The sequence below is a fragment of the Aspergillus chevalieri genome, chromosome 2, assembly GCF_016861735.1.
Source record: "Aspergillus chevalieri M1 DNA, chromosome 2, nearly complete sequence".
Taxonomy (NCBI): domain Eukaryota; kingdom Fungi; phylum Ascomycota; class Eurotiomycetes; order Eurotiales; family Aspergillaceae; genus Aspergillus; species Aspergillus chevalieri.
In genome coordinates, this window is record NC_057363.1 from 2554057 (window position 1) to 2566680 (window position 12624).

The 12624-nt window shown below is 49.8% G+C and overlaps 5 protein-coding genes across 5 annotated transcripts; 2 read left to right on the plus strand and 3 right to left on the minus strand.

The window, feature by feature from the left end:
• Positions 1-21: 21 nt before the first annotated feature.
• Positions 22-1735, minus strand: ACHE_20894A (uncharacterized protein; the record flags this gene model as incomplete). Its single annotated transcript, XM_043285248.1, has 4 exons — positions 22-694; positions 766-887; positions 965-1269; positions 1330-1735. The coding sequence occupies 4 exons, from the start codon at positions 1733-1735 to the stop codon at positions 22-24; spliced, it is 1506 nt and encodes a 501-aa protein (XP_043133959.1).
• A 666-nt stretch (positions 1736-2401) lies between these two features.
• Positions 2402-6227, minus strand: ACHE_20896A (putative spindle-pole body protein (Pcp1); the record flags this gene model as incomplete). Its single annotated transcript, XM_043285249.1, has 3 exons — positions 2402-2639; positions 2712-5566; positions 5625-6227. 3 exons carry the CDS (start codon positions 6225-6227, stop codon positions 2402-2404), a joined length of 3696 nt encoding a protein of 1231 aa, XP_043133960.1.
• A 334-nt stretch (positions 6228-6561) lies between these two features.
• Positions 6562-8500, plus strand: ACHE_20897S (putative regulatory factor Sgt1; the record flags this gene model as incomplete). The annotated part of the gene is made up of 3 exons (XM_043285250.1): positions 6562-6826; positions 6900-7099; positions 7154-8500. 3 exons carry the CDS (start codon positions 6562-6564, stop codon positions 8498-8500), a joined length of 1812 nt encoding a protein of 603 aa, XP_043133961.1.
• Positions 8501-9167: 667 nt separating this feature from the next.
• Positions 9168-10238, plus strand: ACHE_20898S (AMMECR1 domain-containing protein; the record flags this gene model as incomplete). The annotated part of the gene is made up of 3 exons (XM_043285251.1): positions 9168-9398; positions 9447-9700; positions 9755-10238. The coding sequence occupies 3 exons, from the start codon at positions 9168-9170 to the stop codon at positions 10236-10238; spliced, it is 969 nt and encodes a 322-aa protein (XP_043133962.1).
• Positions 10239-10573: 335 nt separating this feature from the next.
• ACHE_20899A (serine/threonine-protein kinase) lies at positions 10574-11981 on the minus strand (the record flags this gene model as incomplete). The annotated part of the gene is made up of 4 exons (XM_043285253.1): positions 10574-11192; positions 11246-11576; positions 11633-11723; positions 11811-11981. 4 exons carry the CDS (start codon positions 11979-11981, stop codon positions 10574-10576), a joined length of 1212 nt encoding a protein of 403 aa, XP_043133963.1.
• Positions 11982-12624: the final 643 nt, after the last annotated feature.

Consider the following 12624-nt stretch of genomic DNA (forward strand, 5'->3'; position numbering starts at 1 on the left):
TCTTAGGCAAATATTAAGAAATCAGTATCCATGCACAGTGGACAGCAGTGAATCTGGAGTCCCTCCGTCATCCACAAAAAAAGGCAGTCTCCCGTCCCATGTTCGACACAGCATATTAAGGAGACATTTCTCAATTCCTTGATGTGCCTCCAGACTGAGGTGACTGACAATGTCCGTCATTTGCATGACATAGTCAATCTTCAGCTCACCGTTTGGATAAGAATTCAAAAAGTGATTGCGAATAAATGATCTCAATGAATGAATTGAGCCCTCCCAGACATGTCGATATGTCTGGAGCGACATGTCCAGAGTTGCCAGTTCATTGCTCTGAGCAGCGTAGGCCAAAGAGATGGATTCCTGCACCATGATAGTAATAGCGAACAGACATGTTAGTCTGTCATAGTCAGATTCGTGGCATTCGGTTTTGTATGCTTCACCCTCAATCAGAAAGTCATTCCGAATAAAAAGGACTGCATCGTATAGCGAGGGATAGACAGACAGTCCTCCCATGTACAATTGTGATGACATGCCCATCAGATTGCGCATATCCTGGATGAATGATATCAGCCATAGACAGCGCATTTTGTGCAGGTCAATGGAGCTCCCTAGTATGCTCCTTCTAATGCTATGTTCTGAAATTTCAGAAAGATCATTCGTAGACTCAAACCATGACGGTTTGGACATGAAGGAAACACTAGGATATTAGCCTTCTATTCTCTTCTATTTTTTGCAGTAGACAGTGGACCTGATTGCCGATAGACTTACAGACCAACGACCAGCTCTAGTCTCCAGTCGCTATGTAATTGATGGAGGCCCCCTCTGGCATGAATCATCCCCTGGAGGCCATTCCGATGAATTTTCCATTCTTCTTCTGTGCCCCAGTACCTCTATTCGCGACACTGTTATTGGTATTGTAATGCAACCCAATTGGGAGCAAAAAAACAAACAAAAATAATGGACTTACTTCAAACGTCAAGAGCCGGACAACAGCTGCGAATGCATCATTGCTTAAGGCCTTTTCGGGATCACTGAGCCAGTGGTTCAGAATTTGAATGGCGCCTGCCTTGAATTTCAAGGCTTCGGAGGAATTTGTTCCCCGAGTCGGGGTCATTCCGCCGTAGTAATGAGCCAAATGTGCTGCAGAATGTGCCATGATAGCGTTGAACGATGCAGGATTCGAGAGATCGAGGGGAAACCAGACGTCCCTCATGGGATTAAAATTGGATGCTGGCATATTTTCAAACATCATAGTAGCATGTGTGCTCAACCCTGTTCCAGATTATAAGTTAGACTCGGTTCTCTTGCGACTTGCTGGTTGATAGACAGTACAGTGATGGATTAGCTTATGGTGTTGACTTGTAAGTCTAATTGGAAACACGTCAAAGGGATCTAATCGTGTAGCCGCTAATGCATGATTGAGTCCGGTAAGAAGCTGAGCAGAGACCCCTGGTGTGTCTATGCTGGCGGCTTGTTCCGTTGTTGGACTTTCTTGCACAGTGGCAGGGACTGCATCTGTATCTTGCGATCCAGGTGGCGTTGAGCTCACAGGTCCATCCTTTGCCGCAAGAATTGGGAGCACTCTCCGGGTAGTCTGTTGTCGTCTTTTCTCCTGCCTGGCTTTCTGACGCTCAGTCCAGTGGGCACGCATGGCATGGTTCCGTGTCCCAGCGTGATGCCCGTCAAGGACAAAGGTGAACCGAGAACCTTCATTTTCAGCAGAGGGCGATCCTGCCATTGGTGGCATAGAACTTGGAACTTGGGAAGCTGTTCTGCCGAATGCTCAGACAAAATATGTGAGACGGATTGTGGCCCGAGGCGGTGGCCACTTTGGTCTACTCCGTACTGCAGTTTGAAGCCACTTCACGCATACCTTGTTTATGCCTTAGGAATGTATCACCATTAAAAGCCGATTATCAAATTTATGCTGGCATTATTTAGTGAAAAAAAAGTATACCATTTTTTGATGGTAACACCCGCTGCCCTTTGAAGTGTGTCTAATGCGACGCCACCGGTTCCTGGGTCCCGGTCCACTTAATTTGGATAATTCCGGTTTACCCTAATGGCTGGAGCAGGAATCTCCGAGGCAGCACTCCTATAGAGCCTGTGATTTCTGCCATGGAACAATGCAATTTAAGCACACCATGCTCAGATTGTGTCAATAATTGTCCTTCCAATCAGGAATGTATTCTACTATAACAGAAAACCACAAAAAACCTTATTCCGGTTCACAAACACCTGGAGGAAAGAATAAACACAATAACCAGTAGTAACTGACATGCAAAAGACGTATAGGGGGAATCACATCAATCAAGTCCGCAAATCATTAAGGGAAAGGCCAAAGAAACCAAAGGATACCAAAGAATCCATCAAACACCAAGTCACCAAATCACCATGCCCATTTTTACTCCGTTATCGACTTATACGAGCTGTCCCTTCTCTTTAGCACCTCGTTCTTCGCACGTTTCAGACCCTCGCCTAGTTTCTTGGTCATCTTCCAATCCCGGCCCATTCGTTGCATGCGCATGGCGGCCCTGACGGTGGAAACGGCGGTCTTTAACTTTTGGCGTGGGCTGCGGATCTGAGTGCGGTCACGAGGCTTAACGCCCATCTCGGCGATCATGCGAAGGTCGGCATCGTTGCTGTAGTTATCAAATTAGCATCGGGGCTTGGATAGGAAAGTAAAAGGGAAGAAAGAGAGGATATTCACGTACCATGCAACACGAACACGCTCTCCGAGTTCCATCAGGCCCTTACTCCAGGCAAGGTCACGACGGAACTTCTCCTCACGCTTCAACCGTGCCCTTAGCCACATGATTTCCTTCCCTAATCCCAGGATCTCCTTGTCGTGACGAGTCTTGCTGCTGTCGCCCTTGGTCGACAACTTCTCCATGGCCTGGTTGTAGCGGCTCTGGAGAATCTCTACTTGACTGGTGGCTGCTTCTGCCTTCTTCACACAGAAAGCGCGTTCCTCGCGAATCCGGCGGACCTGGGTCTTCAATTCGTTGAACTTGGCGTCTCGTTCAGAGAGCTTGAGTTCCAAGGCTTCTACCTCCAGCGTGGAGGATTTGAGGAGCTCGTGGATGTCCCGCTGGTCCTCTTCTCTCATTGCGGCGCGCTCGAGGTCACGGTTCTTTATCTTTGCTTCCTTGAGCGACTTGTGGGCATCGGATAGTTGTCGTCGGAGGGTGCGTAGCTCTAGGTGTAACTTGTCGGACGGAGATGATTGCGGGGAGTTCGTGTCATATTTCTTCATTAGTGCATCATGTAGCTCTCTTTCGAGCTCTGCAATCCGTGACTTGCAGGTACGGACAGAGGATTTCTGGTCAGCCTCGCGCTGAATGAGAGTCCTTTCACGTTTACGAGCTTCATCCAAGCTATGGCGAAGCACGGAAAGATCCGCATTCGTAGCAGAATGCTCATTCTCCAACAGCGGTGGCTGCTGTTCGAGGAGACCCTCAAGCTCATGCACGCGTCTCTCAAGACGCTGCACTTTGCTCTTCGCCAAACTGAGCTCTCGGTCTGTTCCGCCAGAGGGTAATCGCAGTTTGTCTTGAAGTCGGTCAATTTCTGCTGACATGTGGTTTTCTTCAGCGGTAGCACGCTCGATCTCAGCATTGAGCTGCTTCTCGAGTGTTTCTTTTGCTTCGAGAAGCGCCGCCTTGTCATCTTTCAGTCGCCTCAGCTCGTTCTCGACACGCAAATTGCCCTTCCGGAGTTCGTGCTTCTCTCGATCAAATCGTGTGGTGTCGTCAGCTGGGTTCTGGGCTTGATCCAATTGATTTTGAAGGTCGTTGCGCTCCGTCTCGAGTTCAGACAAGGCAGTCCGCAGATCATGTAACTCAACATGGGCGTTGGCCAATTGATCGCGGAGTCTTTGTTTTTCGGCGATCAATTTTTGCACCTGACCTTCTTGGTCCGAGGATCCCTTCTGCAGCCGCCCACGGGCGAACTCTTGCTCCTCTTGCAAGCTGGATTGCAAGACAACAACCTCATCTTCCAAAGCCTGTACCTTGTCCTTCAAGGTCGTCTCCTCGCGCTTGCTAGCCCGTAATTCTTCCCTCGCTGAAAGAAGGTCACTTCGCTGGCCGTCAATGGTTTGTCTCTTGGACGTGAGCTCATCATTCAGCTCCTTGAGTTGACGATTGAGAACGGCTTCCGCAGTCTGATGACGAGATTTCTCACTATCGATGATTTCCTGCAGTTTGCCTTCTTTTCCGGAGAGCGAATGTTCCATTTGCTCCAATCTCTCGACGGTGCGCTTGAAGGCAGCCGCTTGGTCCTCTGCCCTGTCTTTCTGTAGTTGCAGGGTTCGCTTGGTGCTTTCCCACTGTTCCTGCTCGAGTGCAAAGTGGCCTTCCTTATCCTCGATTTCGTGTTGTAGTGATTCGATTTCTTCCTGTAGCTTTTCGATATCGTCTTCGTATTGCGTTCTGGCATCATGTCCACTATCAACAGCGCGTTGTTTCTCGTTCTCTACCGCTTGCTGAAGTTCTCGGATCTTGGATTGTGCTTGAGCGAGTTCGCGTTGCAAACCACCGGACTCATCCGTTAACGCACGATGCCGAGTTTGCAACAGCTCTCTCTCATCGCTATGGCGTTGTAAGTCATCGAGGGCGTCTTGTAAGTGCGCAGTCGTCTTTTCATGCTCTTGCTGAACCAAGTCCAATTCGCGCCGTGTTTGTTCGAGCTCTTGCCGCAGGTCCAGTTTGTCAGACTTCATATCGTGCTGGATCCTCTCGAGTTGGTCTTCTAGATGAGCTTCGTTCTGGGATTTTTGCTCGACTTCTCCCCTCAAAGCATCATTCTCTTGCCGTAATTCCTGGAGCTCGTCTTCCAGTCTGTTCGCTTTCTCTTCCAGCTGACGATTGAAGCCCTTTGTACTGATTGATTTGTTCGCCATCTCTTCGTGGAGTTCATTGAGGTCTTTCTGAGCTCGTTCTCGCTCCCCTAATGCACGGCTTTCGGCTTCCTTCGCTTCTCTTGCTTCCGACCTTGCATTATCGAGGGTATCTTGGAGTTCTTCCATCTGTTCTCTGGCGCGTTGGAGTTCAGATTCGAGTTCAGAAACGGCATTATGTTCCCTGCTGTCCTTGTCTCTCAGTTCCTCGAGTTCTTCATCACGCTCATCGATAATGCGATCCTTTTCTCTCAACGACGCTTCAAGGTCCTCGATTTCATCACGAAGTTTGTCCATATCTTGCGACTGGTCGTCCTTTACGGTCCGGAGCTCTTCTCGGAGATCTCTGAGTTGAGCGTCCCTTGTCTCGATTTCCTCTCGCATCAGGTCCATATCGCGCTGAATGGTGTCATCCATGCTCTTCTTCTTATATTTCTCCCTAAGCTCTTGGAATTGCAAGCGGTACGTTTCCAAGTCGCGTTCCGCTTGCTGAAGACCCTTCTTGTATCGTGATATGTCTCGCTGCATCGTCATTCTCGACACTTTCAGTTCGGTATTCTCACGGAGCGCTGCTTGGTTGTACGATGGACCGGCTTTTTCGAGTTGCTCTTGTAGGTAGTGAATCTTTAACTTCAGACCGAAGTTGTCCTTATCAAGCTTGTCAATAATCTGTGGAGAGTCAGCACCCATTGTTTATTGTCTGACTTGGCAAAGTACAAAAACCCACATTCTCCTGCTCCTTCAGTGTCATATTCTGCCCATCGTTAAGAGCGCCTCCATCTCTCCCTGATAAAAACGGTAGTGGTGTACTTTGTGGACTGCTGCTCGCGACTTGAGGGAGTGGTGTGGGATCGTCCATTTCCTCTTCTTCATCAATGCCAGTCATTTCGAGAGGCGGTAGCCCTGGCGTGTTGATGTTGCTTCGATAACTCGCTCTGAGGTAGGCTGGTGTTTTGGGACCTCCTGCCCCTCGCGTCGCAGACATATTCTTAAGATAGTTGTTTTTCGTAGCGCTTCTCATCATCGGTGTGAATTCACCTTTCGCTGGTGCTGCTGAAGGAAGGTTTCGTCGGTCGCTCAGCGCGCTTTTGTTCGATTTCGGCCCGGTGCCAGCACGCGGCGTGCTGAGTTTGAAAGCTCCGGAACTCCGTCGTCGCCCGGCATCGAGGACTTTAAGGACATCTTCATCTTTCGAGGGCGTCTGAAATGAGTTCTCGACCGAGTCTAATGCAGAAAGGTTCGTTTTCCCGGCGCTGCGATAGCCGTTCGTGAGGTAAGTCGCGTTGCCGTCGACTTCGGTGCGCGGAGTATCGATGTATGGGTAAGCCATTCTCGACGCGGGAGACGTGATTTAATGGCTTAAAATGAGCGAGTCGAGTAGTCGATACCATTCAACACGCGACCATTGCTATATAATATCTTCTTAACCTCCCGAGACGGAGCGCCGGAATCGTGAAAAGCAAAGCATGCGGAGAGAGAATCGCTTTGCCGGGCGTTGTTTTGGGCGGTGATATGCCTATGTTGATGTCTAGCCTAAAGCGGTTTAGTGCTAAGAGTCACGGGATGAGTGGGCCATGATTCGCCGCGTATCGTCTGGTATGAAGTCATGCCGGCAATTTTTACCTTCAGCAAAAGACAAGAGGGCCTACTAATAATTGTTCACAATGGCGCCCATGTCGCAAGAGGATATCGATTGGTTCAAATCCACCTTTCGTCCTATCCCGAAGCCCGAGCTCCCAGATGATAGCGTCGAATACTCTCTATACTATCTCCCTTCTGACCCCGCCCCCGCCACCGTTGATGAAGCCGCGGAAACGCGATCGCGATTAGTCGAAGTACAACGGTCCGCAGCAGAATTGACAAGAGAGCTTTTGAAGGATTATATCTGGCAGCGCGATGGGTTCCGCCTCGAAATCACCAAACAGGATGGTGCGCATAGCCTTCTTTGATCTACCGAGACTGAATAGCTGAATGACAGCTAATGTCCATGGTGGTTTTGTAGGCATCACCTCACTAAGCGGGCGTACGAATTACGGAGACTCGATCGAAGATGAATGGGTTATTGTTTACCTGTTGCGTGAATTGACAAAGAAGCATAAGGACGTTTGGGCGCAAGTGGTTGACAGTGACGGTCAATTTCTTCTGGTCGAGGCCGCCGGCGTGCTCCCTGCTTGGCTTGAGCCGGAAATAGCAGACAACAGGGTGAGTCGCTATATAGTGCGATGTGGCTTGACACTTACTAAGGAGTCTGGCTAGGTATGGATCAATCAAGGAGAACTCGTCATAATTCAGCCGAAGAACCCCTCGAAGAAGAGGGTGGCAGAGAAAATCTCGCTTTCAGAATCAAAGAAGATCATCACAGAGGAACCACAACGATTTATGCGCTCAGCTGTGATCCAAAACGAAGCATTTTACCGGCTACGGAACTACCCTAAACAGATCAGCGAAAACCTCCACTCAGCATTGGTGACGATCCCCCGCAAGGTCGCTTTTCTCCTGCGTCAAAAACCAGCCTACATTTCGGCGGCTGTCGAGGCATTTTACCTGCGTGATCCGATTGCGCTGCGGCCTCTACGAGCTAAGGATACTAGTGACCTACTTTTGAAGCCAGAAGATTTTGTTACTGTTAGCATCCGGTTCACAAGGGTTGGCTATGCACAACTCAAAAGCCAAGACTTTCCAGCCCCAAAGGCTTGGATGGGGACGTTGCCTTCAAAGGATGACCTTAAGAACTACGATCGTGCAGAGCTAGGGATGAAGCTTTCTTGTGGATTTGAAATGTTACTCTCAGATCCCCAGAACCAAGACAAGCCTGCCGTTAGGGAGATCAAGCTTTTATTGGAGGATTTGGATTCTGGCGACGAAAGTCTCCCTACAGACGGGGAAATTGAGAAATGGGATAAGCGAGAGGATGATGAAAAATGGCTGGATATCAGTTTTGAGGATCTCGACAGGGAATTGAAGGGCAAGAACAAGGGCCAAGGGAATGAAGGCAAGGAAGAAGGTTCATTTGGAGATGCCAATGCTCAAGAGAATCTTCAGCGCATTGTGGCTCGTTTTGAAGAATTTCTGGGTGATAACTCAGCCGGCTTTGACGGTGCTGACTTCATTGATGACTTCGGTTCTGACTCTGATATCGCAGAGGACGACGATGAAGAAATAAGCAGTGACGAAGAAAAAGAAGCTTCCACGGATGAAGAAAAGCTCTCCCAGATGATGAAAGAAATGATGGGCAAATCTTCGATGCCCGGTCTCCAAAGCGGGCCATCCTCTAGCAAAAGGGTGGAAGAACTGGACACTGACTCAGAAGAGGATGATACGGAAGCGATACAGCAACTTTCCAGGCAAATGGAAGCCGAACTGAAGGGTACAGGTGTGCTCGATTTGAACCGTCCTTCCCAAAAAGTTGCCGGAAAGAAGGCCGTGAAAGAGAGCGATAAGCAGGAAAATGAGCAACATGTTGACGAGGATGAGGACCTTAACATCAATCTCGCCAAAAACATATTGGAGAGTCTTGAAGGTCAAGGCGGAGCTGCAGGTCCTGCAGGGAACATGCTCTCTATGCTGAACCTTCCTATGCCGAAAGGAGATCGCCATGAATAATCTGGGGGGTTCTTAGGAATAAGGGTTTTTGTCCTTCAGGCTACACACTGGGGCTATACAGAACCCAAGCTCCTGCTTGGGGGCCAACTCGCGGATGATTGGGGAAGCCAATAAAGAGAAAAGGCTTCTTGCGCCGAAGCGGGCCTTTTCCTCGAAGTCGAGCTCAGCGATGCAGGCATTCTAAGGGACCACACTGGTTCTACCACTCGAGCACAGTGCGGAATATATACATCCGCGTATAGTTCGCCACTGCCACCAGATGGCGCCACAACGTTATACCCACGAACAAGTAAACATTGTCAATGATTGGACATTACCGAGAGCTACTGCGTCTCTTCTCCAACGTAAATTATAACTATAAATAATGCTTATTATACCTCTGTCACGGGACAATACCCCGAAAGCATCACGTGCGGATATCTTATCATTTATCATTTGCCGCTGCCTTCCCCGCCTCTTGTTCATTCCTCTCTGCCTCTAGCGGACTCAACCTTGTGGACTGATTTTCTTGAGGAAGGTGTGTTGTGTGCGACGGATTTGCTGGGTATTCCCTCCCTCAAAGGTGTTTTTAGAATTGCTTTGCGTTGTTGAGGTGTTGTTGTTCCCTTGTTCCGTTTGCATACCGCGGTTGTTCGGGATAGATCCCTGAGGTATCTTCTATTTGAGCATGGCGACTCCGGCTCAGTGCTACTTCTGCTTTGAGAGTCTTGCTGCGTCCTTTGGGGGCTATGAGCCCACCAGTCTCCCTATTATAGAGGACCTTTGGGAACAACACGAGCAAGCCAAGAAGCTCGCCACACTCGAAGATACGGACGACGACCCCAATCAGCAGATCGCCGAAGATGACTGCGAGGATGCTGAAGGCGATGCAGTCCAGGGTGGCGTTTCAAATACTAAGGTGAACCGGCCTAATGCTATCAAGTTGCCCAGTATCAACCGTCTTCAGAGTCAGTTGTCGTCAAACTCGTCCAGTGCGTCTACGCCGTCTTCCCAGTCCGTTTCGTCTGGTTCTACCTCTATCACCACTCCGAGTTCCGATGTGGCGGGCCCAAGGCAGCAGAGGCTGGCTGAGCGGCACCATCCGTTGTTTGTAACATGGAATACAGTGTCGAAGAATGGCAACAAGTCCCTACGTGGATGTATCGGCACGTTCGAGGCGCAGGAGCTTTCTGCAGGTCTGAGATCCTACGCTCTCACGTCGTATGTACAACTGGCAAATTGACTCTCTTGCGACTGATACTAACGCAAGAGCAGAGCATTCGACGATCACCGTTTCAATCCAATCCCTGAGTCCCTACTTCCGTCGTTGTCGTGCTCCTTGACCCTTCTGGGCTCTTTCGAACCTTGCACTAATGCCATGGACTGGATCCTCGGGACCCATGGAATACGGATATCCTTTATCCACCGTGGCAGACGCTACGGCGCTACATACCTCCCGGACGTCCCGGTAGAACAAGGTTGGACCAAAGAAGAAACCGTGGAAAGCTTGATGCGCAAGGCTGGGTGGGACGGCTCGACGGGCGCGACAAGCAGCGTTGCTAGGAGGCTGCTCAGAACAGGGGGTAGCAGGCCTAGTTCGAGCTCGGGTAAACCATGGGAGCAAGTCTCCGATTTCCGAACAGTCAAGTACCAAGGACTCAAAGCCAGTGCCGGCTACGCCGAATGGCAAGAGTGGAGGAATTGGGTTCTGTCTTTGGATGATGGCCGGGAGAAGCTGTTGGAGAACCGAAATAGTTAGCCGGTCTGATATAGAAGACATAGAACTACACCCATTTTTACGTGGTATGCCATGAAGTTACGGGACGATTAGGGCGTTTAATTGGTTATCTTAATTTAAAGGGTTTATTCATCTTGCAATTTATTCATCTATCGTAGAGATGGTTTTAGTGTAATCCTATGCCTTTATTCATATAGACCATTTAAGTAACCCGATCCTTCACAATATAATTCCAATGCCAGTGTACCCCTTCCATCACGGAAGCAACCAATTTGATGTCAAAGAGCCCCCAAACCTAAACCAGTCGTGCTGATAATATGAACAAATACCAAAATTACAAAAAGAAACGTAAACCATCATCTCCTAGCAGATCCCTTCCACAACCCAGTCACCATCTCTTTGACCCTCCGCTCCTGCTCTTTGATCTGCTCCTCCGTCTGACCCCGTGCATTTCCACGGCTATCCATCTGCTTGGTCCCGTGCGGCGGCGGCTGCTGCTGCTGCGGCGGTGGCGGCTGCTGTTCCTCCACGATCTCACTACCGTTAACCCGTTCCGGCTTCGGATCAACACCCATCACATTATCAACCATAAGCCCGCCACCTTCACGCAACTTATTGATAGCCCGGACGGTATCAATAGCTCTATGCAGCGTCCGCCGCGCGTTGAAGTTCTTCTTGACTGTCGGGAGGAGGTCTTGGCCGGAGCCAACATATGTCGCGTCTGTGTCGTGGGGCGGGTCGATCCAAGGGTGCTGGAGGGCTTCGTGGGCGGTCATTCGGCCTTTGGGGTCGATGGTTAGGCAGCGGCGGATGAAGTCGCGGGCTGCTTGAGAGACACCGTGCCAGTATTCGGCGGGGGAGAAGGAGTAGTCAGCTGCAAGGATGGCCTGCATCTCTTCCAGGTTGGAGTCGCGGTCGAAGGGAGTGTAGCCGCATAGGAGGAAATAGGTGATCACGCCAATGGCCCAGATGTCACTGAAAGTTTCTGTGAGTAAGTGCCATTAGAGGAGTTGGGTGGTAGGACATACACTGGCTTTCCATGGCCACTCTTTTTGAAGATCTCGGGAGCCATGTATCCTGGCGTGCCACAGGTCGTTGTAAGAACATGGAATTGCTCTTCGTCCATAATCCTCGACAAACCAAAGTCTGCGATCAACAGGTCTGCATTATCTTCTGGGGTACGGAACAGAAGATTCTCTGGCTTCAGGTCGCGATGCACGATACCATGGTCGTGCAGGTAAGCCACTGCGGAGAGAACTGCGCGGATGAGGTCTGCAGCATCGGACTCGTAGTAGCTGCCTTTACGGCAGATGCGGTCGAATAACTCTCCTCCGAGGGCGAGGTCGGTGACCAGGTACACTGCAACCGTCAGATCATTATCCTCTGCTGACAACATTCCAGTAGAAGGGACGTACAGTTATTCATAGTCTCAAAATAATCGACCAAAGTCAGAATATTCGTATGACCCATCGACACCCTCTTCAGCACTGCGATCTCATTCCGAACCTGCAATCATCCGGCCTCAGCGAGCCCATCCCATCAGCCTCTTCTCCCAATCTTAATCTTGTCAACAAAAGTGTTGCGCGGAATTACCATGTGTTCGCGACCAGACATCAACCGCTTATTGATAACCTTGGCCGCATAGTACCGGCCCGTATCGATGTGCACACATTCCTTCACGACCGAATAGGAGCCAGCTCCTAGCGTCTTCCCGGTTTTGTAACGACAAGGCTGAACCTTGGGCCGTTGCGGTTGTGCAGCCATTTATCGGACGGACTGGGACAGGAATATGATTTTCGAGGGAGAAGGGATCGGAATCGGAGGAGTATGAATCGTATCGTATCACCGTTCCGCGCGCGTAGAGTTTTATGCTATTGTTTTGCTTTGCTTCGTTTCTCTCACACTCTCCTGCTATCTTAAATTCCGTCAGCGAGATCAGTCAGATGGGGGATCATGAGAGCGCACTGACGAATCGGGCGTCGCAGATTTTGGGGGTTTCGCCTTTGCTGACAATAGACGCTAGCGAGTATTGCTTTTCTTTCTTTCTTTCTTTTCTATATACAATGTATTCCGTAGTGGTTATCGTGTTGTTCCCTTTTCGGGATTCGTGATCGCAGTGCGGCGGAAGCAACCTTGTGCGGGGTGGTGGGTGGGATGGAGGGAAGGTGCAGCGAGCCGCCGATTTGCACGTAGTCGGGAATACCGGGGGTATATATAAGAATGAAAACAGTGACAACTAGCAGTAGCAACAAGGTGGAGATTTTAATTTTAACACAGCGGGAGAAAGGAGTTTTGCCGCTGGATATAAGATTATGGTTCCAAGCGCCGAGGCTCTGGAGGCTGATTTGGTGGATCGCCCGGTTGATCCAAATACTTTATCAGGGCAGGGCTTTCTCTACAGTAAATG